Source organism: Ruditapes philippinarum, unplaced genomic scaffold, assembly GCF_026571515.1.
Source record: "Ruditapes philippinarum isolate M1 unplaced genomic scaffold, ASM2657151v2 ctg2181_1_1_1_1, whole genome shotgun sequence".
Classification (NCBI taxonomy): Eukaryota; Metazoa; Mollusca; class Bivalvia; order Venerida; family Veneridae; genus Ruditapes; species Ruditapes philippinarum.
Window position 1 is genome coordinate 211,487 of NW_026855723.1, and position 27,379 is coordinate 238,865.

General features: G+C 31.5%; 2 protein-coding genes across 2 annotated transcripts; one reads left to right on the forward strand and one right to left on the reverse strand.

Moving 5' to 3' along the window:
- The first annotated feature begins 5,062 nt into the window (after positions 1-5,062).
- LOC132744214 (uncharacterized) lies at positions 5,063-15,457 on the forward strand. The gene is made up of 2 exons (XM_060732846.1): positions 5,063-6,253; positions 14,740-15,457. The coding sequence occupies exons 1-2, from the start codon at positions 6,022-6,024 to the stop codon at positions 15,045-15,047; spliced, it is 540 nt and encodes a 179-aa protein (XP_060588829.1). The 5' UTR covers positions 5,063-6,021; the 3' UTR covers positions 15,048-15,457.
- A 2,658-nt stretch (positions 15,458-18,115) lies between these two features.
- LOC132744209 (uncharacterized) lies at positions 18,116-26,283 on the reverse strand. The gene is made up of 5 exons (XM_060732828.1): positions 26,084-26,283; positions 20,315-20,735; positions 19,791-19,862; positions 18,554-18,815; positions 18,116-18,189 (listed from the first exon to the last, which is right to left on the reverse strand). Exons 2-5 carry the CDS (start codon positions 20,696-20,698, stop codon positions 18,116-18,118), a joined length of 792 nt encoding a protein of 263 aa, XP_060588811.1. The 5' UTR covers positions 20,699-20,735; positions 26,084-26,283.
- Positions 26,284-27,379: the final 1,096 nt, after the last annotated feature.

Here is a 27,379-nt window from a genome sequence, read left to right on the forward strand (position 1 = left end):
GAAATTATTGAAATGCGTTCAATATATAGTAAATTATGATGGTTTCAATATAAAAAATATATATATTTTTACGCAATGAGTGATTTTGATTTCCTGTATGAACTTTAGTATCGACAGCGTCTAAAAGTACTCTTGAATACTTTAATTTGATACCAAAATGAATAAAAAATCGAACGATAAAGTTAAGGTGGTACGAGAGTATCTGTATATATGTTTCGCAAGACAAATTGCTGAGTGGCATAACGCTTTGATCTAACATTGGGTGTACCGGTAAAGATCATAAGTCTATATGTTAATATTTTCAGTAACACTAATGTAGACCCATAAACCTGGCATTTTCTGGAATCTACTGATTAAAAGCTTTTACTTTGTATATAAATTGAAGGGTTGGTTTAATGGAAAATGTTTGGTCACAGAAAATTTCGCCTGTTAACGGCGACGCTAAATTAACATAAGTACGTAGTCACACGATAGTTAAAAGCGAATCGACACAGGGGTGTAAATTAAAGGTATTGAACTGTTCTTTTAATTGGTAGTCAACATTAAGATATATTGTATTCGGTTGCTCTAGTAACGCAAAAAATATATTTTTTTACGCACGAGTATTAGCATCCGTTTGATCGCGTGACTAAAATGTACTCGTCAGACCTTCAATTTGATACCAACATGTTTCGTTCTAAACGAAAAAGTTATGCGCCGTTGTTTCCGCAGAGTGATTTTGTCTGCCATATTGAACTTCTCCTATCTCAGAAACAGTAAAAGATAGATCTATATAATAATACATTTTCTGTATCTACTTGCAGAGATCTTTCAAACGGCATAATAAAGTCGTCGTTATGTGTGTTCTAAGGAGAGATAGTTAAATTACCGGATGGGGGAGAGAGTACACACTGTTATGGCATTGTGTATAGCTTTGAGAATAGTCGGCTTACCACTCATAATCGAGAACCTAGGGTTATTTTTGGCCATTCCTGTCAGGTCTATCATTTGATGCGAAAAATCAAAAGTATAACCGTAATTGTTGCACAAAAGACGAAAAACCTATGTAGTATTTTGTCGGTCATGTAGCGTAACCACGCTGAGTTTTGTTTTTGTATGTATGGTAGTTGATGTTTATATACATTATTGTGTGGAACGGATTTGTGATTAGCAGTGTCGAGAGAGTACAGTGGTGTTCCAAATATGAGTTTTAACGAGGTGCTGCATCTCGCGAGGAGATGTGGAGGTGGAGATGATTAGATCGAAGGCACTCATAAATAATTATTACCGCTTTTTTTACCTTTAGAGAAGAAACCTGTGGCGAACGAGCTTCCGTTGTAGAAGGTTTAGTATTGCACTGCGAGGAGTATTGGGTAAGCTCATGGATGGGAGCATTCCGCTCTTATCACAGTGTGAGAATAAACGCTCGACCAAGTGGCTACTTAAAGGGATTTACTTTAAGCATTTTCAATAGGCCATTGTAGTGTTTCCGTCCCTAATATAAACACTACCCATACTTTGTGGCGACTTTTACACTGTGATAGAGCTTTAGAATAATACACTAATGATTTGGTGTCATTTGGATCGGACCGCCGAGGAGTAAACATCGTAATGTATGTATTTTACGCAGATATTATTAAATTAATTTTACAGTAATGTCCTTATTATTATTTTATATAGAAACAATTATTTGACAGTCAAAATTCGATTAAATTGGAAAATAAATTTTCATATATTTTGATATATGTTAAAAAATTTCTAAGAAACAAATTTAAAGTAATAAATTAAATTGTCTTATTTATAGTATTATAGAGAGTCCCCCCAAAATTTAGTTTTTTTCCTCGGTCGGGTTACAATTATTATCTTATTACTATGTATTTTCCTTTTATTTGGAATGTTTATAGAAAAACACATTAAAAATAATATGTTAATATTTAAGTCAGGTTTTTACGCAGATATTTTATTAAATTATTATTTTACAGGAAATGTCCTTATTATTATTTTAGTATAGAAAAACAATTATTTTTGACAGAGTCATAATATGCGAAATTAAATTGAAAATAAATTTCAATATATTTTGTTATATTTTAAGAATTTTATAAAGAAACAAATTTAAAGTAATAAATTAATTGTCTTATTTATAGTATATAGAGAGTCCAATTCAGTCAGTCGGTTTTCAATTATATCTTTATACTAACACATTAAAAATAATATTTAATATTTAGGTCAGTGTTTTATTACTGAATTAAAAAATATAATCAAGTCCGTTTACATTTTTTTAACAGAAATTCTACTTTTATTCGAACAATGATTTATTAATTAATATGTGTAGTTAAGCACGTATTTTATACAAAGGTTATCTGTAGTTATAATAATGGTGATTAATGCTCCCCCGTCTAGGCCAAGGAACCTGACCTTCAATGTCCGCGATTCAAGCCCTAAGATCGTGTATACATGTCAGCTCCGTATACTTCCGGGAGATATTATTTCTATTTATAACGTGATGATGTCATTCTTAAAAAAGAATCCGAAATGGCCGCCGCGCGTCTGTTATTCAACACGGCCGCCGCGTATGTGTAGTAAGGTCATTTCTTCTATGCAAATGAGTTACTATCAATAGAAAACAAAATGGCCGCCGCGCATGCGCATTCGTGGCCCTAAAGAGGCGCATATACTACTAAGAACATACAGTCTTCACAAAGGTCGACCTCTCGTAAAGCCAAAAAAATCCAAAATATATTTGGCAAAATATTAATGATTTAACTAATTTAGGTAAAAAGGAAAATGTACTTATTCCCGAACGGCTCACTTTTGGCGATACTACATTTACTGATCATGCTAATATTATAAATGAATTGAACAAACATTTTTTGTAAAACATTTCTAATAATTGTCCGAAAAAGTACAGTTATCTAACGAACGAATTTAAAAATATTGAAGGATAAGTTAGATAATAAATTGAAATGGAAGATTCAAAATTGAAAAGCATTTCTGCATTTGAAGTTAAAAACATTAATGATAAACTAGTTATGCAAATAAAGCCACGTGACTAGATAACTAGGTCGCAAAAAATAATAAAATCGTTGGGTGACTTTGTGACCCCAATGATTGCTAGCATAATTAATAACAGTATTAGCACAAGGAATATTTCCGATGAATTAAAAAAATGCCCGAGTTATTTCCAATTTTTTCAAATCTGGACTGAAAGATGATCCGGAGCAACTATCGACCTATTTCTATCTTGCCTACAATATCTAAGATTTTTGAACGTCACATAGCTAATCAGTTACAGCGGTTTTTCAAAAAACAAATATTTTACATAATAAACAGTCAGGATTTCGAAAGAATCATTCATGCAATAACGGCCTAATTCATTTGATAGACTCCTGGCTAAAAGATGTTGATAGTGGCAAATATATATAGTACAGTATTTTTAGACGCTGCAAAAGGCGTTTTGATTTAGTTTGACCATGAAATACTTTTATATAAACTCAAACTTTATCACTTTTCTGTCACATCATTTAAAACTGTTTTCATTGTATCTGTCTAATCGTATGCAAATAATTCAAATTGGAGACTTTAAAATCTGACGTACAATATGTTTACCTCTGGCGTTCCACAAGGCTTCAATATTAGGTCCTTTACTGTTTCTTCTTTTATATAAATGATCTCCCAAATATTTGCGAGGATGTTAACATAGATTTATATGCTGATGATTCAACACGTTGCATAAATCTGGAGATGACATATCCGTTATAGAGGAAAACTAACAATGTAGCCCTTACAATATGGATTAATAAGTGGTGTGTAAAATAAAACCAATATGCTTTTACACCCTAAAAAAATCTAAAAGTATGCTGGTAGGTAGTAGACAAAAGCTAAAGATTGCAAAAGCATTAAATTTGAAAATTAACGAAACTCAACTCTTGACAATGTAGAATCACAAAAAACTGCTTGGTATTTATGTTGAAAATACACTAAATTGGCACTGTCAGGTAAATGATGTGTGTAAAAAATTGAACTCTAAAGTTAATTTATTTCGGCGTATAAAGTACTTTTTAAATAAGGAATCTCGCATGCTTTTTATAATGCATACCTTCTTCCTATTTTTTGATTATTGTTGTAATATATGGGGAAAAGAAAACAAAAAATTATATGCCAAATATACAAAATAACAAACACGGATTTGCAAAATTATTCTAGACCTTCCAATGAGAAAGCCAATCAGAAAATTTATACAAAAGATTAAAAAATATTGCCTTTCAAGAAAAGATGTATTTTTCACACCGGTGTCCAAGTATATAAAGCACTGAATAATATGTCCCCTCAATATAATCGAGACTTACTTACCATATCTAATAATCAAAAGTATAATCTAAGATCGATATCTCACGGAAATTTAATTTCGTCTTACAAACCACGTACTAATTATTTTAATGACACATTCAAATTTAATGACATGGTTATTTGGAATTCCATACCACTGACTATAAGAAGAAAAACAAAATTGTCAATATTTAAGAACAGTTTCAAGAAATACTTATTTAATCAACTTTAGCACGGTCCGTGTGTATTATATATACAAGATACGCTCTTTATATTCATACATGTGTTTTTTATTATTATGTTTTCTAATAATTGGTGTCTATCTTAGTTTTAAGTTTTTGACTGTGTTAATTTTGTAAGTTATTTTTACTTTTTAAATTGCATATTAAAATGATGCACTGAGGAAAGTATTATGTTTAATGATAAATAAAATAAATTGCATGAATGTTTCAGTATATGTGTTTATATATGTTAAAATTGTGATAACCATTTAATCATTTCATTTACATGTTATATTTTCTTTGATTGATATGTGTTCTTTTGTGTGTGTTTTTTTTATTTTTATTTATTTTTATTTTATTTTTTTTTATTTTAGAAGGCCGCATTGTAAATAAGATGTTGCAATCTGTATATGTCTTAATGTGTTACCTTCGGTAAATAAAATAAAGTTATTATTATTATTATTATTAATGGTCATTGTTACAACCACAGGACATTTCGTGAATATAATTGGTCCCTACCTTGCTGATGGAAAGAACAATGATGCAGCCATCCTTAACCACATCCTCAAGTCAAACATAGATGATGTGAAGGATTTTCTTGAAGAAGGAGATGTGCTGGTAGTGGATCGCGGGTTCAGGGACTCTCTAGAGCTACTGGAAGACTTAGGCATACATGCAAAGATGCCAGCATTAATGACAAAGGGACAGAAGCAGCTTCAATCTGATGAGGCAAACGAGAGTCGTTTAGTTACAAAGGTAAGGTATTGACTATTAAATACTTTTAAATACATTTGTATATAAATATTCCTGAAATATGTAATATATTTAGAAATATACATGTATACAGTCAAACATGTGAACAAAGACTATCTAGTGAGAGACATGGTCTTTATAGACGAGTTGTCGTTATGTAGAGGTAACTCAGCTTTTTTAACCAGTAGAGGTTGTAAAAGCCTTTATTTTCAGGGTGATCTTTTTTTTATATTAATTTCTAACACAGGTTTAACTGTATATGGATGAAAATGAAATGCGAGTTTGAATATTGTTTTCAAAACTGGTAAATATTAATGCAATTTATCCACGAAATTACACTGAGTAGTATTAAAATGTGATATGTTTCTTTTTTTCCATTGCAATCGGATATTCATAAAATAACTGTTATTTTATATTAACCGTGAATTAATTAAACAGTGAATTAATCTATCAATATTTAGGATAATTTACAATGGCTTCTTCGTGTTAAAATGCAAAGTATAAATTAATCTAATTTTGATTTATTAAGGTGTATGACCTTTTTCATTTGTTTTGTCTATTTTCAGATAAGGTGGGTTGTTGAGTCAGCAAACGCGCGGATCAAGCGTTTCAAGTACTTAGACAATGTGATGCCAAATAGCCAAATACCATTCATTGGCGACTTTGTACGCATTGTTTGTTCCATCTCGAACAAATACTTTCCCCCACTCAGTAGCACTGACCAGTCAGAGAGTGAAGTGCTATGGCAGCAAAAATGGTAAGATTGTTAGAAAGGGAAAATGAGCTTCAGAAAAAAGTAGAGAAGACAGGTTTAGATAGAAAACAGACAGTGTGGAAGAATGTCGATGAAGAAGACATATATTTCCCAGTTCTAAACAGTGAACAACTGAGTGAGCTGACACTTGGAGTTTATCAATTGAGTCTGTCACCATCATACATTCAAGAACATTTAGACGGAGAGTTCGACATTAAAGGTAAAAAGTCACATAATGTATACATTTAAATATATAGAGGATATTTGTTTGTTTGTGTGTAAGATGAAATTTTATTTCATCGAGTGGGCTTTAAAAACAATATTCTCACGAGTGGCGTAGCCACGAGTGAGAATACTGTTTTTAAAGTTCACGAGATGAAATAAAATTAAATCTTACACAACAAACAAACAAATTTTCTTTTTATTTTATGCTAAAAAACAAGTTTAAACGAAATTTTCATGACATTAACGTAAATATTAAAATCTGTTTTCCCCATTGAGAGCCCCATTTAGTCGGAATTTCTCATTAAAAACAAAAAGTCTTGAGCTGTAAAATAAGTCCGACAATCAACGTTAAATGACAGTGATATTATTTATTTTGTTAAAAAAATATGAATGATCGCTTGTTTTAATAATAAAAACAAACAATTCTTGTAGGAGAAAAATTCCAACCATCCATCCATATTTCTGTTACTTACTGCGTCGGTACCACTAAAATACGCAACGGAGATTTTTTGGCGCAACGGAGATATTTTTTTTAGAAAAACCGGCACAACGCCTTTTTTTAAAGTCAATGTGCTATATTTAAGCATCTAAAATGATTGTTTAGCACTATTAAGTAAGTATGTTTTAAAAGGTTTCATAAATTGTATATGTTTAATTGCACTGAAGGGTTATATGCCTGGCGAAATGGAAATTTCATGGCGCAACGGAGATAATTTTGGAAAATCGGCACAACGTATGTACTAATATATGAAATTAATTAACACCAATGTTATTTGAATCAATAAATAAAAAAAAATTAAAAACCTAAATCGTATAAGCTGCAATGTTGATGTTGTAAAGGATTGTGTGCCGGCGAAATGGACATTTTGTCTGCGCAACAGATTTTTTTAGATTTTTTTTTTTTTTTTGGCGCAACAGAATTTAAAATGGCCTAATTAAGTAGTAATATGACGAAGTAAATCATTAAAGATATTAACTGAATTACTGAAGTGGTGTAATAAAAGTCTGTTTTATTAATTTAAAAATGGAATTAATTACGTTTTTATCGTTATGGCTGACACTGGAAGACAAGTATGGATTTTACAATCTGTTTCATTTTTTCCCGTTCAATTCGTTATTTTTACAAAAAGTACTGTAATAGCTTTTCTATACATAATTTTTAATTGAATTTGCATTAGTATATACTAAATAAACTCATATGTTGATATTACAGAATCAATGTTCAGTATTTTTTTATTATAAACATTCATTGTATTGTTGTTATACCTTTCATAAACTCCGTTGCGCCGATTGATTATTGCGAAACGGAGATTTTATTTTCAAAACTGTGTATTGTTTTTTATGTCTAAAACATAAAATAATCATATAAGTTGGTATTGTTGATATTTTATTCATATTTTTTACATATACTGTATAAGTTTGATTTTATTAGGTAGAATACTGAATTTGAGAATAATAAGTGACAGTCTTTCAAAAATGATTTACTTTCCTTTATTTTAGAAAATGTTGAAAATATGATATTGTAAAAGATATTTAAATTACGGCAAAATGGAATATTTCGGCGCAACGGGGATTATCATAACAGTTTTATCATATCATATTTTATTAATTTATTATCTTTCATTAATCATTGTGTACTTTTTCAATAATTGTTTGTTGCGTATACATTGTATATTTCATCAAAAGCAATCCAAATATTTCATTATTATGATATTGACAATTTTAAATTTTTAAGGTAATCAATTACGCGAGAATTGTTAGCAATTAGCAACGTATCGTGCACGTGTATGGCACGGGTGTTTAATAATGTTTTTAACACTTGTAATAGAAAACTTGACCGTCATCAGTGGCGGATTCAGACTCCAAAATGTTTTATTACGTCTCACATTATATATACACATTGTTTTCTCATAGTTTGGTTATAAGCTTCAAAAGCAATATTTTCGACAATAACAAGTTATAAAAAATATTTAATACCTTAAAGTCAATACATGTTCCTCTTACATTATTTAAATGGTGTGAAAACGCGTGTCCAATAAACATCAACCACGTGTCATTGGTAATTTAATTATCGGTACTTAACACCCGTGATAAACATTCTTCAAATCACCAAATTGCTGTTGTTTCGCTAAATAAACAGTAGCTGCATTTGATTTTAACGGGGTTTTCTGATTGGTAAGCAACGTTCAATTTAATTATTTTATGTGTTTTCACTGTTTTAAAATGGAAATAGAAAGAACATCAAATTCTACATGCATGTCGTTTTACTATTTTAATAATTTCATCAAACAATTAATATTTTATATAGTTACTATTTTTAATTTTAAAAATGCATAAAATATTTCAATAATTACTAAAAAGGTAATGTAATATGGTTAGCAAATTGCTTGCTACTGGTCATGCTTTTAACAAATAAAGTGCAGCAGTAAAGCCATTTAATAAAGCAGCTTTTTGTTGAAATTTGGTAATTTATTGTTAAGATTACATTAAAAATTCCACAGCGTATGCATTACGGACTTTTCGTATTTTTTAAGTAAAATTCTGAAAATTATGTATAGAAAAGCTATTACAGTACTTTTCGTAAACATAACGGATTGAACGGGAAAAAAATGAAACAGATTGTAAATATCCATACTTGTCTTTCAGTGTCAGCCATAACGATAAAAACGTATTTAATTCCATTTTTAAATTAATATTACACCACTTTAGTAATTCAGTTAATATCTTTAATGATTTACTTCTTCATATTACTACTTAATTAGGACAAACATTGTTTTCTTTTTAAATTCCGTTGCGCCAAAAAAAAAATCTCCGTTGCGCAGACAAAATTACCATTTCACCGGCACACAATCCTTTACAACATCATCATTGCAGCTATTTGATTATTTGATATACGATTAAGGTTTTTTAACCTTTTTTTAAAATTTATTTATTCAAATAACATTGACCAGTGTTAATTAATTTCATATATTAGTACATACGTTGTGCCGATTTTCCAAAATTATCTCCATTGCGCCATGAAATTTCCATTTCGCCAGGCATATATAATCCTTCAGTGTAAACATATACAATTTATGAAACCTTTTAAAACATACTTACTTAATAGTGCTAAACAATCATTTTAGATGCTCAAATACAGCATATTGCCTTTAAAAAGGCGTTGTGTCGTTTTTTTTTCTAAAAAAATATCTCCGTTGTGCCTTGAAATTTCCATTTCGCCAGGCATATAACCCTTCAGTGCAATTAAACATATACAATTTATGAAACCTTTTAAAACATACTTACTTAAAAGTGCTAAACAATCATTTTGGATGCTCAAATACAGCATATTGACTTTAAAAAAGGCGTTGTGTCGGTATTTTTCTAAAAGAATATCTCCGTTGCGCCATGAAATTTCCATTTCGCCAGGCATATAACCCTTCAGTGTAATTAAACATATACAATTTATGAAACATTTTAAAAACATACTTACTTAATAGTGCTAAACAATCATTTTAGATGCTTAAATATAGCACATTGACTTTAAAAAAGGCGTTGTGTCGGTTTTTCTAAAAAAAAATATCTCCGTTGCGCCCGTTGCGTCCGTTGCGCCAAAAAATCTCCGTTGCGTATTTTAGTGGTACCCTTACTGCGTATTTATATTAGACCTGGCTTTGTTAAATGTAAGCGGCAGCCATTTTTTAAAGTTGTGTATTTCACGGGAGGAAAATAATTGTGTTTGATTCAGAGGGATATCATTTGGATTTGTTAGTCATACACCTTTTTAAAAGAAAGAAAACATATTTGAGGATTGAAACAGACAAAAAATAAGTGTTGACAGATGTGAAAACATTCAGAAAAGGAGCTTGGAAAATGGAAAACTTGGAAGCTTGCTTGGAACGCTGGGTGGTTTAATAGTCAAAATATATTGACGTGCCAAAGCTTGATTCTGAGATATTTTCGTTATGGGGCAGAATCTCGCTTTAACGTCAAAACCAAAAGGAGACCTTTCTGTGGTGAAACGTGGATTTCGATGTTAATGTAAAAACGAGACAATTTAAACTAAGAATCTATTCAACAATACAATTTTAAGGAATCAACAGCACAAAAAGTGCTAGACTATCAACTTAGAAGAAAGTAAACCACGTTAGTTTCATTTCACCGTCTCGTTTGTGTACCAACGCCGCCATATTGTGATGTTGCTACAGTAATGTAACATGTACGCTAAAAATCGATATTGTTCGGTACCGTGCGTGAATGTTGTCAATTTTTTGCGTGGCAAAAAAAAATATGAAAAGCTGTTAAACAGTGCTTATTATTCTTTAATGTTGTTATTATTAATTATATTTATTGCTACATTAAAATAAATCGCCAGGAAATAATCTTTAACTATTTTTTCTAATTGATTGAAATCTTTAAAATGATGCAGAGAAACTTTTAATTTAGACCTCTTTTTTATAAACATGTTTATTAAAGGATAAACAAATACTGTATTTCATTAAAATTTATATTGTCACCACCCTGTAGTATTATCTATGTTAGAATAATTATGTTAGTTACAACTTGCTGCGTATTAAAATCAGCAACTCCTCGCCTAGGAAAGTTTTGTTTTCCAAACGTGCATTACGCTATGAAAGATTTTTTGAATTCAAATGGTAAATTCTTGCGTTAATTTTTCATTCCTCAACAGTCTTCAGAAAAATAAAATTCGTTACTCCGAGCGCCCATTTTTCGTTTGTCTGCGTGTACATGTACCATTTATCCGTGTAATAAAAGACTATAATCATAGCATGCCGTAATGGCCTGGATATTTGGGTGTTGTTTAAGCGATGTTCCAGAAAAGTTTTTGTTCCGGTATAGAAAATATATTCAACCATGTATTTATTTTTGAAACGTTACGTGTCAACAGGTACGTATGTTAATATACGTACCTGCGTGTCAACTATTCCACAACGCCGACACCGGTACGCTGACCAATACACACTTCGGAAATGTTGACACTGCGCAGTTCTGTTTCTTCCTTACTTAAATTCTTTGTGTCAACTTAGAAATTTATAAGATTAAGTTTTAAATAAATTTGATTTAAAGATAAGTATTTAAATTGGAGCCGTGATTCCTATCCGGAATCAGTTAAACAATTTTCCATGCTGACATGGCCCAAATTGTAAAGAAGTTATTTTTAGATTGTAATTACATGTATTTATTTTTCAATTTATAATTATAAATATACTTGATGATTCATTTTAAAGACGATAATCTTATGCTTAAATTTCTTTCTATAATTCATTTATGAAAATTGTTTAAACGGTGGTAAGAATTTAAATGTGTTACGGTCACGAGTTTCCTCGGTATATTTTCCCGGCTCTGAATTAACGCAAGATATACCAACTTTTTAAGTTTTGTGTTGTGACATTTAATATTTAGGAACTATTTTCTGGTTTTCTACCTAAATTCACTAGAAGGTTAAAATTATTGAAAAAAAAAAAGAACTGAAGGGGCGCCGTGTTTTCTTGCCGATTTTAAAAGTTCGTTTTCCAAAGCAACAACTTTAAGACTTGGGGCAGTAGCAATCTGTATCATATTATTGTTTAAAATGAGTAAACGTGTTGCATAACCCTTAAATCTTATATGATTGGACAAGAATCAAAGAAATCACAGACACTTTGGGTGTGGAGCTCAAAACGCCTTTAAAATCCAAATGAAATGTATATTTGTCAACGTTGGGGTGCTACACGTTTGAATTTGTCGAAAGTTTTTGTAAATGGAGTAAAACGGCGATAATCTCGATGTTTATTTCGGCTGTTGCGTTGTTTATATTGATGTTGAAGTTTAAAATTGACCATCATCATGAAGAATTATATTTTCTGTGTCTGTGGGCCAAAGGATTATGTGAAAATATCGGAAACGGAATAAAATACATGGTGTTTTTGACAGTAGGTGTGCGGATTTTTTCCGGCGAACATTTTTATCTTGTGTATTATTATAGACGTTGAAATATGAATTTTTTTTTTCAAAACGGCTTATATTAAGTATTTATATATATGTGTACATGTGCTGGGATTGACAAATTTCTTTATTTTAAAATCGTTTTGAGCCCCACACCCTACACCTCTGTGAAAGAAATTAGCGGCGCAGCGTTTTGTTTATGTAACATTGTAAAATAACCGCCTTGATTCTTCAAATCGCACTTCGCCATGCGTGTATTTTATAAAAGAAAATAATTTCTAAGACGGCATAAAAGTGAAATGTATGGAATAAATCTTTACTGTATACCAACATTATGAAAGTCTTGCAAAACAAAAAACAACAAACAAACAAAATGAAGCGGGCACCTGTTTCATGAAATAAATTTCCGAGTATTTTTCCCTGTACCACGGTCATTTTAAAACAATTTCATACCTACGTGTGTGTGCGTGTGTGTGAGTTTTTCTTCCTATAAACATCTTCAGAAAGCTTTTTGGAATAAACTAGCAAGAATTATGGACCTGCGTGGATAAGAAAATATAAAAAAATAAAATTACATGGAATGTTGTTTCCGCACATACATGTATAATGTCGAGGCACCGCGTTTGACATTTATTCGTTTTATACCGCGTTTGACATTTATTCGTTTTATTATTGATAAAAAATATTTTGCACATTGAAAATATCGTTTAATAGTTAATCAACATTAATATAAATAACAGACTGTCAAATTCCTTAGAATGTCGTCCTCTCGTAGTCGCTATGGCACTAGGAATCCGTTCGTTGCTCTTTAAACATACAAACCTCATGTTTCTGCTATTAACATATTCCTATTTTCATCATAATCGTGGGGAAAAAAATCTATAGTTACCAATAGGTCTATGTCCTATATTTACTGATAAAGCTGAACAAAACATTTTTTTTATAAACTAGAAAATATTTTGTGAGGAGTCCATTTACAGAGTAGCTTTTCTAAAAAGTCAGATAATGATGATTCTGATATTTCTAAGAACGCTCTGACAATAACGAATAAATTTTGCATCTGCCCCAATAAAATAATATTTTCATCCTTTCATAGTTATTTTTTTTTTGCATAAATAAATGTCTTAAATATAACATTAAACTTGATATTTTACTAAGAGTGTTTCGGCGTTTCTCAGTAATGCAGTACCGCATACACACCAGTGTAGTAATCAACAGTGTATTTGTCACGTGACATTAGCGGCGATGTCTTTATTTTGATGGTTCATGTGTTTACTTTTCTACCAAAATCTTTATGTTAGAAATATTTTCACAAATAAAACATGAAATTGATGTAGAAATGAATAATCTTTAAAGGTATCGTAACAAATTTATTCAAATATGAATTCTAATACAATTTTAGACGATCCAAAGCTTGCGCTCAAAATCCCGGCGCAAATTTCACCACAGAAAAGGTACTTTTTATGTTGTACGTAGAGGCGAGATATTGCCCAGACACGAAAATAGCACAATATCTCGTCGCGCAGTACAATTAGTTGGACTAGGTGGTTTAATTGTTCTACGAGGTGATAGCTGTAATTGCTTTTCAATTTTTCATAAAGCGTACGGCAGTTATTGCTCGTAGGATACTTTAATGTGCCCAAATGTCATCAAGAGCAGTTTGCATGTGGAAGGAATGTATTTGTCCGACTGTAAAAATGAAACAAAAAATTTAGAGATGAAATTTGGTGATTGGAATTTGAATGAATAGAAGTAAGTTTTCTTCTTTTTATTACTTTTGACATTTAAGTTGATTATCAATTTCAGCTTTGAGTTTTCTTTAAACAGCCTGATATTGTCAGAATTGTCAGTAAAAATAAAATTGAGGTACCACATTGGGAAAATCTTAAAAAAGTAGTTTCGTCATTGAAAAAAGTGAAATTATATTTTGATAATTTTCACTGTGAAATTACCAAATATAATTTTCACGGATAAATCAGTAATCCACTGAAAAGCATAAAATAAATATGTCCATATCGGCAAAATGGTAGGAAGGTTAGTCTTCTTTTATAAATTAAATGTATTATACACGGTAATGTGCCTATCTTCTGTGTATCCTATTTTGACTTAATATACCTGTTTACAAATGACTTCTTAAAAAGTATGCTTTGTTAGTTATCTAGTTTAAAAATTATTATTTTGGTGCTCATTTATCAACTCACTTTTCATATATATTATTAGTTATAAAGATTTTGACAGGTTATATGGCCCTATATAAACGGTTGTGTGTAAATATAACCCGAGCCGCTAGGCGATGGTTATATTGCAAACAACCGTTTATATAGGCCGTATACTTTGTCAGTAATATTTACATCGAATTTATAATACAGCAAGCATCATTTTTAGAGGAATAAAGCGAGATTTCTTTATAAATCTTCAGCAGCCGCGTATATAAAACTATATAAACGTCATGAGTAGTCAATGAAAAGCGACGTAACAAACGTGCAGTATTATAAAGAATCTAATAAAATCCCATCAAAACCTAAACAATTGATATTTAAACATTTATTTCTACAGTCAACACAGATGATCCAAAACTACTTTGTGTTAAGATGCAAAGCAGACACTCTTCATCAAAAAGATATATGCTTTGGATTCAAGTTGAAAACGAGGCAGTAGATGGATGGTATTGCACATGCAGGTGCGGCTCAAGAGTAGTTGGGATGTGTGCCCATATTGCTGTCATAGTGTGGTATCTGTCCAACGGACGTCATAGCGGGAGAGAAAGTTATGGTGTCCGTGATTGGGGTGTACACCTTTCAGTCGCCGCTGAATTTAAAATCGACGTGGCAATTGACGAATCATCTGGCAGTGATACAGACTGATATATCGTGCGACGTTGTTTACCTCATTACCATAAAACAATGCTGATACAACTTTCATTTTTATTAACTTTTTCGTTTTTTAAAGTAAATATCAAGCAATATTATTACATTATTTATTTACACAGAGATAAAAACATGGTGTAAGAACTGATACCGACATTCTATCTTTATGGTGTAATGATGCTGAATAACAACTGTTAAATTTTTCACATATTTGTTCAATATATCTAATTCAATTGCTTGTGAAAAAGTTTCAAGCGAGATCATATAAATTTTCTTTAAAAAGTTGTCATATATTTTTGTAGCTTGTTGATTGTTGATATATATAATAATTGTTCAGATTCAAGAACAAATATTTGAGTCGTGTCACGACAAAACCAACATAATGGGTTTGCGACCAGCATGGATCCAGACCAGCCTGCGCATCCGTGCAGTCTGATCAGGATCCATGCTGTTCGCTTTTTGTTGGTTTTGTCGTGACACGGCTCATTTAAATATCAATTTTATTTTCTTACCCTTTTATTTAAAAAGCAATGTTCACATTAATCATTCTGTTATTAACGCTATGTTTGTATTTTACTTTGCAAGCATCATAACCAATTATTTTTTTTTATTCATTATGTTTATATTTATTATGTTAAATATGTGATATTTATGAATATTATACTTATTGACTATTCCTGCAACTAGTTTTATTTATTTCGTTATCAATTCTTCTTAAGTAATTTTGTAAATCTAATGGTCATTCAATTCATATTCAAATTTTAAAAGCGCAAAATTTATATTTTTCAAGAAATAACATGTGTATTTCACCCCTTAAAATATAATAATAAACAAAACTCCAAAATTGTCCGAATTTTGTATATCCGAAAATTGGTCAACTGCGTAAAAAATGCTTTATTCTTGGAAAACATTTAATTAATACAGTTAATTTCATAAAAGCTAATTAGTTGGGTAAGGATTATTCTTAAAGGGAAAATAAACATTAAATATAGTAGACGTTATTTTTATTTTGCGAGATCAATAAACGTTTGATTCTAATATTAACTGGATTAACGGGCGTTAATGATTTAGAGAAAATTTTGACGTTATCGTTAAGAATTTTTGTTAAAAAATGTTTCTTTCATCAACTAGATATATTGAACCTCTAAGTAAAATGTTTTTCATCTATTTCTGAGGTTGGGCCATTTTCGGTGGTTAGTGAACCTAGCTCTTTTGTGCTAGAGTTGTAAACCTTGTCACATATGATGTGGTTGATGACAAGCAACTTATATTTAAAGTTTGAAGAAAATACCTTAAGAAATAAAGAACTTATAGTGAAAAAACTTTAAAACTAGAATCAGAAATCTTGAAATTCAGTCTATTTGTTGCCATAGCAACCAGAATTTTCAACATAGGAAGATAAAAAAGGATGTGCATAATTTCCATACTGCCATCTACCCATATGTCAAGTTTCATAAACATATTTTCAGTACTTTTTGTTTTATCACTGGATCCAGGTTATGTGTAAAATTTGCCATATTTTCAGTCTATTTGTTGCCATAGCAACCAGAATTTTCAACATAGGAAGAAAAGAAAAAGAGGTGCATAATCTCCATACTGCCATCTATCCATATATCAAGTTTCATAAAAATATTTTCAGTACTTTTTGCGTTATCGCGGGATCCAGGTTTTGTGTAAAATTTGCCATATTTTCAGTCTATTTGTTGCCATAGCAACCAGAATTTTCAACATAGGAAGAAAAGAAAAAGAGGTGCATAATCTCCATACTGCCAGCTATCCATATATTAAGTTTCATTAAAATATTTTCAGTACTTTTTGCGTTATCGCGGGATCCAGTTTTGTGGACTGACGGACGGACAGACGGACGGACGGAGGGTAAACCTAAAGTCCCCTCCGGTAAACCGGTAGGGGACTAAAAATGCTATGCCACCGCATAAATACAACACTAAAATAGTAATGTAGGAACACATTTTTTTTGTTTTGACCCAAGGGCTTTAATTTGAATAATCTTGCTAAAGGTTCACTACACAATGTTTACTGCAAAATGTCTCACCTCTAGCCTTTGTCAATTCGAGAAGGTGATTTTTTAAAGTTTTTACTATAAACATGTAAGGAAAACCTATGACCCCGGGGCAGGGCTAGTTTTGACACTAGTGGCAAAATTTGAACAACTTTGGTAGAGTACCTATAGATGATATCATATACCAAATATCAAAGCTCTAAGCCTTGAACCTTCAGACAATAAGATTTTTTAATTTTTTACTATATGTACATAGTGAAAATCAATGACCCCCGGGGCTGGGGCCAATTTTGACCCCAGGGCTATAATTTGTTCAATCTTGCTAGAGGTTCACTACACAAAGTTTCACGCAAAATATCTAACCTCTAGCCTTTGTCAATTTAGAGAAGATGATTTTTTAAGTTTTTACAATATACATATGAGGAAAACCTATGACCCCCGGGGCAGGGCTAATTTTGACACTAGAAGCAAAATTTGAACAACTTTGGTAGAGTACCTATTATATAAGATAACACATACCAAATATCAAACCTCTAAGCCTGGTACCTTCAGACAAGAAGGTATTTTAAGTTTTTACTACATGTACATATAATGAAAATCAATGACCCCCGGGGCGGGGCCGATTTGGACCCCAGGGATATAATTTGAACAATCTTGGTAGAGGTCTACCAGACAATGCCTTATGCAAAATATCCAAGCTCTAGGCCTTTTGGGTCTTTACAAGAAGATTTTTTAAATTTATTCTTATAATTCCTTTTGGTTGCCATGGCAACCAGAATTCTGCATGGAATGAAATTCTTTGAAAATCTTATATTTATTGCACAACTAGAAATTGAAAACATGTGATAGAAACTCACACATTACCACATTATTCTTCGTATAAAAGCAGCCAAATCGTGTTTTTGACAGGACCTTTTTTGCTTGATTACGAAGAAAATCTATGCTTACTTACCTGTGTTTGATTATAGATGTTCACCAATATTCACTAAAATTTAATCATTATTAACTTACCCTTGGCTTGATTGATAAAGAAATGTAGTAATATTTACTTACTCTTCTTGTTTTTTTGATATTTTTCCTCCTCTGATTGTATAGAAGAGACGACATGGTTTCTTTTCTCTGTTAAATAGACATACATTTAATCAGTATATAACTCTGATTATTTTTCTAAATATATTCAATTTTTAAGTTGTATGGTTATATGAATAGACTAAATATTGTCAGTAAATGGGTAAACTTTCAAACATTGCGGTATATTCAATTCACATACATGTATTTATATTTCTCCATAAGGTATTGAAAACTATTTATGACTTTTTTTAGGAAAGTTGATTAACAGATTCATAAATACATTCTGAATTAATAAAATTATGTTTTACCTTACGTTAATAATAGCAAGTTTGTATAGAGACATAATCAATATACGTTGTTTGTAATTTGCTCTTTTTCTTGTCAATATTTTTCATAAAATAGACAAACAGACCTGCATCTTGTCGTTTTTCTATTGCCTCCAGTTTATTCTCCACTCCAGTAAACTTTGCTTCTACTTCTTTCTTCACTTCAATAACATCTGTTTGCACTTGTTTCATTTCCTCATTCAATCGATCAACATTGGCTTCATAGTCCTTCCACCTTTTTACTTCTTCTTGTAACCTTTTCTCTTCTTCCGGATCTAGAGGGCAGGCTTTGAAATTGGCAATTATTTGTTGGATGTTCAGAGCTGGAGAACTTTGTCGAACAAGTATCTGAAAGGAATCTGACTATTTAGCTTGACATGTGGTTATCTATTTATTTTCAAAACAAGTTAGTTTCTGTGTTGGTTTATTTAATAATGTTAGTGATTTACCATACGACACATGTTATGATGTATGAATACTCAGAGATCATTGAATAAAATGAATTTTAAAATTAATTAAGTATATGAAATAAATTAATTAAGTATTGTTCATATATACTACCCTGTCATTGGCTGATTTTCCTGGCAGACAATTTTACAGGTTCATCGTCTTTAGTAAAACATTAAATTTAGTAAGACATAAATTGAAGAAATACTTAGTGTATTATGGAAAAGCCTTTGTCCTTTGAAATGTTAGAGAGCTAGCAGAAACATGAAATTGGTCAATATGAAATGACATATACCATGCAGGCGTAACTCATTAATTTTAAACTGTTATAGCTCAGGACTGTTAAATATACATAAGAAAAAACAAACAATAAAAACACATATATATAAAAATCGAAATCTTTATTAATTTTTTTATTCTATTTTTAATGGATTTTAATATAACATAACGTAACAATGTATATTTCCCGCCATCTTGGACGTTGACGTCGTGTGACGTCTCTTCCTGTTTATTCACTTCCTGTTTATTCACTCACTGACGACAAGAACATACTTGTTCGAAATCGATTTGAATAAAAAATATTTGAATGTACGCGTGTGGTTGGTCTTTTTGGAATCATAAATATACATCAGCAAATTTCATTCATTACAAAGGCCCATTATTCTCAAGAAATGCATTTTATGCTTTATTTTAAATCAGTAAATGCAAATAAGCATTTTTTACGTTCTTTGTAATGTAAACTTATACTTTATTAAAATGTCGTTGTAGGTAACTGTCTTTCGATTAATTAATTGTAAATAAATATCTTGGGAATATAACTTTCAGCGAGGGACTTACAGATAAATAAAGGATGTTTTCAAACCATTGTGCTAATACCTGCTCAATGTCATTCCACCAAGTTACAAATTCATTGGGTTGTATACCAGTTGTTGTAGGTAGATGACATATCTGAAATTATAATTGGCATAACAAGTGTAATAGCGAATATATCCCTGCATTCATCTGTGTGATGAAGATATTCAAGAAAACATTTGATCAGAAACACCTTTGACATTTTTGATGCAATGTGTGTAATGGAACGAGACCTTTAAATAAATGATGGAGTTCCTTAACGTAAGACCTGATGGTACGCCAGATAGTCAAAGGAGGAAATTTAACGAGCATTACACAGTAAAATCATGCAAATGTGTGTTGAAGTTCTGTAGAATGTATTTCTTCTTGTTTAAAATTAATGTTAAAATATCTGTTATGGCGATGCACTTTGTCCTTATGAGATTTAATAGAGACATTTCTTGCTGGTACCTTTAAAACAGAAGACTTGTAATCCAAAAATTACACATAATTCTTCAGTCCAATTGAAAGTTTTAAAATAGTAATGATTTTTTTGATAGCGTACTTACTTCATGTCGATAATATTTTAACCGACATATATCTGCCTCAACTGTTACATCTGATGGTATGGGTGTTCTGCTCCAGTCAAATTCCTTCAATCCAAAACACTTCAAGCATCTTAGAAGACAAATGATAAGCGTGAAGTCCATCTCTGACGTAGTTGGGTCTTCACCGTCCGTAGGAAACAATACGTCATATTGTTCCTGTGTTATAATGCCGCGGGTTCTCAAACGTGTAATTGTTGTCCTTTCTTGATTCAAACATGAACTAAGAGTTATGCCTTGAGCAGCCAGTGTCTGGTCAGTTATATTTCTGACAACAAGGAGGCCTCCATCAATAATGATAATTTGTAAACGGTATAAATTGACATGGTTTTCTGGCATCTGTGACATTTTCCTATTTGTTGTCTAATCCTTGTTAAAGCATCATCTGGTGATAAATAAAGATGGTACATGTAGTTATTTTTGAATATTGGATAATTGATTCATTAAAATTAAAACAAGAACTGTCGGAGGACAGTATTGGCTCGACTATTCGAAAAAGTTGTCACAAGGGTGTTTTATTGAGTATAATAATGCTAATTACCTATGAATACATAAAATTGACTGAAAAGGTACAAAGGCTTGTTATTAAGATGTTTTATCAAGTAAATCACTGCTTTATTATTATGGATGCATAAAATTGTCCCAAAAAAGGCACAAACCCTTCAGTAGTTATGGAGATACATGTAACAGCTTACAAGCAAAACTTTACCATGAATTTCTAAGTTGAAAAAGGGGAGAAAAATCAGCCTAAATGCAAGGTAGAATTATGGATCTTGGTCAGTGACCCTAAATGCATATGTGAAGTTTTTAATAAATATCTTTAATAGTTATTGAGATATGTAAAACTTGCATGTAAACATTAACCAAGAGACTAAGTAGAAAAGGGGGATGAATCAGCATAAATGCAAGATAGAGTTATGGAACTTGGTCAGTGACATACAATTATGATCCTCCAATTATGACCCTAAGTACATGTGTAAAGTTTCAAGTAAATATCTTTGAAGACCTTTAACTTTAAACCAAAATTTCTAAGTTTCAAAGAGGCAAATAATTCTGCAATAATATTGCAGGCAGAGTTATGCAATTTTGCAAACTAATGTACATTGTTACTATAAAAAAAAGTATTGTAAATTTCAATTGAATATCTCAAGCAATACTTGAGATATTTGACTTTACAAAAAAACTTTAACCAAACTTTCTAAGTTAAAAAGGGGCTTAATTCTGTAAATATTGTAGGCAGAGCTATCCAATTTGTCAATCTGATGTACATTGTTACTATAAATAAGTATTGTAAGTTCCAATTGAATATCTCAAGAAATAATTGAGACATTTGACTTTACAAAAAACTTTAACCAACGCCGACGCAGACATGTACGCCGACGCGACTACAACAGCTCTCATATTCTTCGAATAGTCGAGCTAAAAATGATGTTTTGAAACAGGAAAAATGTTTCAAAAATATGTTTGTAGTAAGCAATATTTTTATTTAAGTATTGTCAGATAGTTTGATGAAAATAATTTCAAATTTGAAAGATGAGGATATTTTGATGACATTTAAGTATTGAAAGAAAAAAACAGCAAACTTCTGCCGAATGCATATTTCTATTTTCATGGAAGAATCCTTTGTTATCCGAATCCTACTCTATACATGGTGTCATTATCAAATATCAAACAAGTGCTGAGGATTGATATTCAATTGTCTTTTTTTATGTATTTTTTATAATGTTTGCAACGCTACCAAAAAGGGCACAAAATGGACAGATGCCGACAATTGGTCCTGAGAAGGAGCCAATTACTTACCAAAGGGGAGTTCAAGTTTAGTCAGAGTTGCAGATACGGAATGTAGGGAAATAAGGAAGAGATAGACGAGTAAAAATGGAGGAGGAAGAAACCCTTAGCAAAAAGAAAAAAAAAATGCTAATACCTAACACTCAAAAAAGACATAAAAAGAACAAGGTGGGCAAAGCTTTGAAACGGTCAATGGCAAACATTACTGGAGAGTTAAGCTGGGGTAAATTCTCCCTAGCGCCAATATGTACTTTAAAGCGAGCCATTTGTACCCATTGTCACCGCTGTAGCGTCTTTAGATCCTTTTATGTGAAGAAAGCTATTTTATTTGGCTTGCTCACTGAACGTCGGTGGTTCTACTCAAGTGTCCGTGGGATCAAGGTGTTGTGCATAAATACTGTTTTATTCTGGCTAGTGAATATCATCGCTTTTAAAATTCTACATTTAAAAGACGCATGTATTGGTATTGTTTATTTTACATTTATTTTAGCATTATGTTGTAACGTTTTCTGACAAGTGAATATCAATTCTACCATTCTGACTGGGCATTTTTTTTCTTTTACAATACCAATTGAAGTGTTTCGAAAGTATCTTTTCATAGATAAGATGTAAAGTATTATAACATTGAAATTGTTATTTAGAAATTAATCATACAAATTAAATACAAACAAGAAACATGACAAATAAAATATCATACATGTATATGTAATTGTAACCTTCAATGATATAAATCAATGTGATTATGATTGGCTTGCTGTTATAATCCAACATTAACAATGTGGCCATACCACGTGACTTTCCGGATACGGAGCACGCCGATTTTTCACCCGATTCAGGTATGTTTTTTATTCATAACTTATTTATTACTCAACCGATTTTGATCAGATAAGGCGCAGAGTACCCGTAATTATATTAGCTTTCCAAGGTATATCAAAATTCTGAAAACCCCTGAATGGTTTCTGAGAACATTCGAGTACAGTTTTCTTCTCATAGCCGGGGCCGAGGGGAAAGGTACACACGTATTTGCGATTTCTAGCAAGTCATATGTTTTTTGTCGCTATTTCATAGAAAAATACATGTTAAATCTGATATATTTACTATGTCCAATGTATCGAGTGAATGCAGTGATGTTTTAGCATATTTTCATAAAGTTATGTTGAAATGGTACGGAGCACACTGTTATTTCAAAAGATACGGTACACACACAATTTCTGTCTTTGAATTAATTCTGAAATAAAATATATGAAAATTTAATTTAAAATTAAAACTTAATACAAGCCGTTTTGAAAAAATTCTATAATAATACACAAGATAAAAATGTTCGCCGGAAAAAATCTGCACCCCTACCGTCATAATCACCATGTATTTTATTCCATTTCCAATATTTTCACATTAAATCCTATTGTATTATTATAGATGTTGAAATATGAAATTTTTTCAAAACGGCTTATATTAAGTTTTTTTATATATACAGATATATGATCAGTACATGTGCTGGGATTGACAAATATGCATTTTATTTGGATTTTAAAGGCGTTTTGAGCTCCAAACCCCAAGTGTCTGTGATCCGCTATACCCCTAAAATCCGCTACTGCCTAAACAACTGTAGCACACACAAACGCCCAGCGTTTTTCCACTTTTATGCATAAATCGTACACAAATAGAAGTATTGGTCGAGCACTGGGCTGGTCGAGCACAGATTCTGTGACTCTAGAGTCAGTGTACCCGGTTCCGCACAGGACCCTGTCCCGCACACTTTACCATTTTTCATTTTTTCTTGAAAATTCAAATGAATTTATTCAGTTTTCATTTGTGTTTCACTGAACTGGCATGTTTTCAACAGGATATGACATAATCTGGGATCTTGCCCCCCCCCACCCTCTCCCTGGAGAGTGCCGACGAAAATGTTAATACATGTATGTGGCTGTGTAGGTCACACATAAAAACATCTTATTCAGCAATTAAACCAATTTTTTGCTAATTTCTATTTTAATGTTAAGATTATTATAAAAAGAAACGTATGTTTTTGTTATGGCAAATTTGCTGTTAGTTATGAAATATGCACATGAATTAACTCCCAACTACCAAACATCAAGTCATTTCACCTTGATTCTTTTTAAAAATAAAACCAAACTCTTAATCGAACAAATCATAACTAAATAGATGAAAAAACTTTCAATCATAATTTTTTTGTCTATGCTTGCTACCTACATGTTGTAAAAAAGTATGTAAATCCATTGCTGTTACATGTTTCCTGTGTGCTACTCTTCTTGAATACTGTAGTAAGAATGTGCTTTAAATTTATTTGAAGTCCTGAAAATTTGCAAAAATAATATACCTAATCAGGACTTAGAGATGTTAAATAATTTATAAAACATGTTTAAGATGTAAAATAACCTTTCAGTATAAAAATGGCCTTGTGTGCCGAACCGAGTCCACTATTTATTATATTTGGCCCATTCCTGTTGCTTAAAATCAAGTGCGCCTAGAAGTATGACCTACTTAAGATAGAAACATTTTGGTCATCAGTTTTTATGGGCAAAGGATGTAATTTTCAAAATAATATCAATTATAAGAAGAATTTTTAACTATAAGATAATTTTCTTATTTTTCCTTAAAAAAAGTGTACGACACTGGGTACACTGACTCTACCTTTCAATTAATCAGACTGTAAAAATTGTTTTGAAATATTCATAAAACTGGTACTGAGTAATTTATAAGCGAGCTCGACGAGCTGGCCCGAAGGGCCTGCTCGCAAAGTGAGCTTTACGGTAACGCGAGTACCTGCTAAGTGATGGTTTTGAAAACTTTCGTCCAAAGTACCGAATTGGACACATCGCAACCTTACGAATTTAAAGATAACGATAAAAACTGAGGAATTCTGACTGAAAACGGATGTCTAGACTGGTCACCCGCGCACGTCTATGGGAACCATAATTGGACAGGGAACCAGAATAACGGAAGCTGTGTATAAAATATCGAATGATAAAATGAAAATCGAAGGCGCCATTTTGTTTGAAATCTGATAAATAAAAACTATTTTTTGTCGAATTTTGTTGTGAAAACTATCTAGAATGAAAGAAAATGGTCTAACTAAGAAAATGAATCCGAACACCAATATCTTTTATTCAGTCGTTAACGCTGTACAGACGTTTTAAGTATTGTTTACGTGACGTCACAATGTAGCGCCAAACAGCACGTGCAAAACAAACAAATCAAGTACGCTATTTTAATGTCGCAAACGTTTTAAGTTTTACATTTATTTCACTTTAAATAATCTTTATTTCGTTTGAAAAAATATAGAGTGAAATAAAATAAACAAAGTTTTATCAATGTTTTCAAAACTCGTTATTCATTTCACGACAGGGGCGGAGCCATATTTAACACAGTACGTGTGACCAATCTCCTACGCAGTGATCTCCCCTTATCAGTACAGAGATCTCTGCCATCACAAACATTGAAATATCAATATTTGGATATTTATATTTTTTAGCTTTTTAATTTATTTTTCATTATTTTGTATACTTTTGATAATTTTTTGATAAAATATAACGGACGTAGGTACAAAAAGTTAAAAATAAAACAGAAAGAGAAAAATGACGTTAGAATTTCTATGTAACGTTCGATATTTACATTTGAATTTCGACGTTACGTCATGTGACTTTCATCATCATGTGACGTCTGTGAAGGCAGTGATTACAATTCTGCCAAGGGAGGTAATCACTGTGAGGAGTTTGACGTGTGACGTCACACGCACTCGTCACTGCATTTGAAATAAAAATGAGCGATTATTTCATACTATTTCACGTAAAAAGTACATCGAGCTCGCTGTGAGGCTTTGCCTTTTTCAAATTATCATGAATATCCATACTAGGAAACGTATCCAAAAAAAAAAATACTGTTTATGACAAGGAAAAGTACCAGGAAACGATAAATTTTACTTACCAACGACGTCTTGCAAATCTCATACCGGAAGTGTGAAAACGAAAGTAACATTTTCGTGCATGCGTACTTGCATATCTCATGAAAATTTCAATCGCAACTACTCGGCCCTTTCCGTCAGTCTTCGGATATGTTATAGATAATAGCCGAAGCAGTTCCGAATGTGAAAATTTGTTACTCTATTTCCATTATTATTCTGATCAAATATACTAAAGGGTTAACGCACGTTTTTCCGTGTTATAACGTCTGCAGAGTCCCGAGGAACAGTTGGTGCCCGAGCCTGGTAGGGCGAGGGCTCCAACAGTTCCGAGGGACTCTGCAGACTTTATAACACGAAATAAACGTGCGTTGACGCTATTATAGCATAAAATTTTAAAACAGATTCATGATGTCGATTTAATACAAAGCACATACATTAAATCCTTGTGCTTGGACGGTATTTATCCAATTCTACATGTTTTACGTATGCGTTTTATTTTTCCGGGGCCAACATCTTTGGAAATACAATTTTAATTGATTTAAAAAAAGCTTAACATCGGAGATTTATTAACTTAAGAAAAAATACACATTAGATTACTCTACACAAGACAAAACATGACCCTCAGAAATTCCTAGAATTATTTCTGATTGACGGTAGAAAAAAGATCAATGACATCAGAATCGTTTTATTTTTCAAGCACACAAGTTTATAAAATAAACCAGGCACTAAACATTATTCTCTCAAAGAAATATAAAGAGCATTTATCAATATAAACGTCAATAAAACAACATTTTCTCATATTAATTTTGTGTTATCTTGTTTTGTAAGTTACTCGGAGGGTTTGTTTACATTGACAACGGTCCGTTTTTTAGAAAGGGCGACAACTAAGATTAACGGCGATGTCTATAGGGCCTACGCCGTATTTCCGGCATGGTTTCTTGAATGCTGCTCGCCGTTACTTATGCGATTGATGCCCTCGAATCAATAATTTCAATAGACCCATTGCACAATGACATCACAAGCACCTGCTACCAGAATTTAGCAGATTTACCGGTTGGCAAGAAGAACCAATATTTATAAACAATATATAGCAGCAGAATTTTTAAATTCTTATAACTTTTTTATTTGTGGATCGATTTTTTATATTCTTATATCATTAAATGAATTTATGTATCTTCAGCAACCTTTATTGCTTACAGTAAAAATTATTTTGTTTTGTATAATTTATTTCTTAAAATAAGGATTGTTTTTACCAAAACAGCAACATTCTTTTACATTATGACAAATAAGTAATACTATGTAATATTATGACATTTAAT

Bases quoted from the DNA above. Each gene is read 5' to 3' on its own strand.
- LOC132744214 (XM_060732846.1), top strand. From the start codon at position 6,022: ATGGCAGCAAAAATGGTAAGATTGTTAGAAAGGGAAAATGAGCTTCAG. The intron at 6,254-14,739 runs GTAAAAAGTCAC...TTATTTCTACAG, and splicing joins CGGAGAGTTCGACATTAAAG to TCAACACAGATGATCCAAAA.
- LOC132744209 (XM_060732828.1), bottom strand. From the start codon at position 20,698: ATGTCACAGATGCCAGAAAACCATGTCAATTTATACCGTTTACAAATT. The intron at 19,863-20,314 runs GTAAGTACGCTA...TTATAATTTCAG, and splicing joins TAAAATATTATCGACATGAA to ATATGTCATCTACCTACAAC. The intron at 18,816-19,790 runs GTATTAGCACAA...GATTCCTTTCAG, and splicing joins GGTGGAATGACATTGAGCAG to ATACTTGTTCGACAAAGTTC.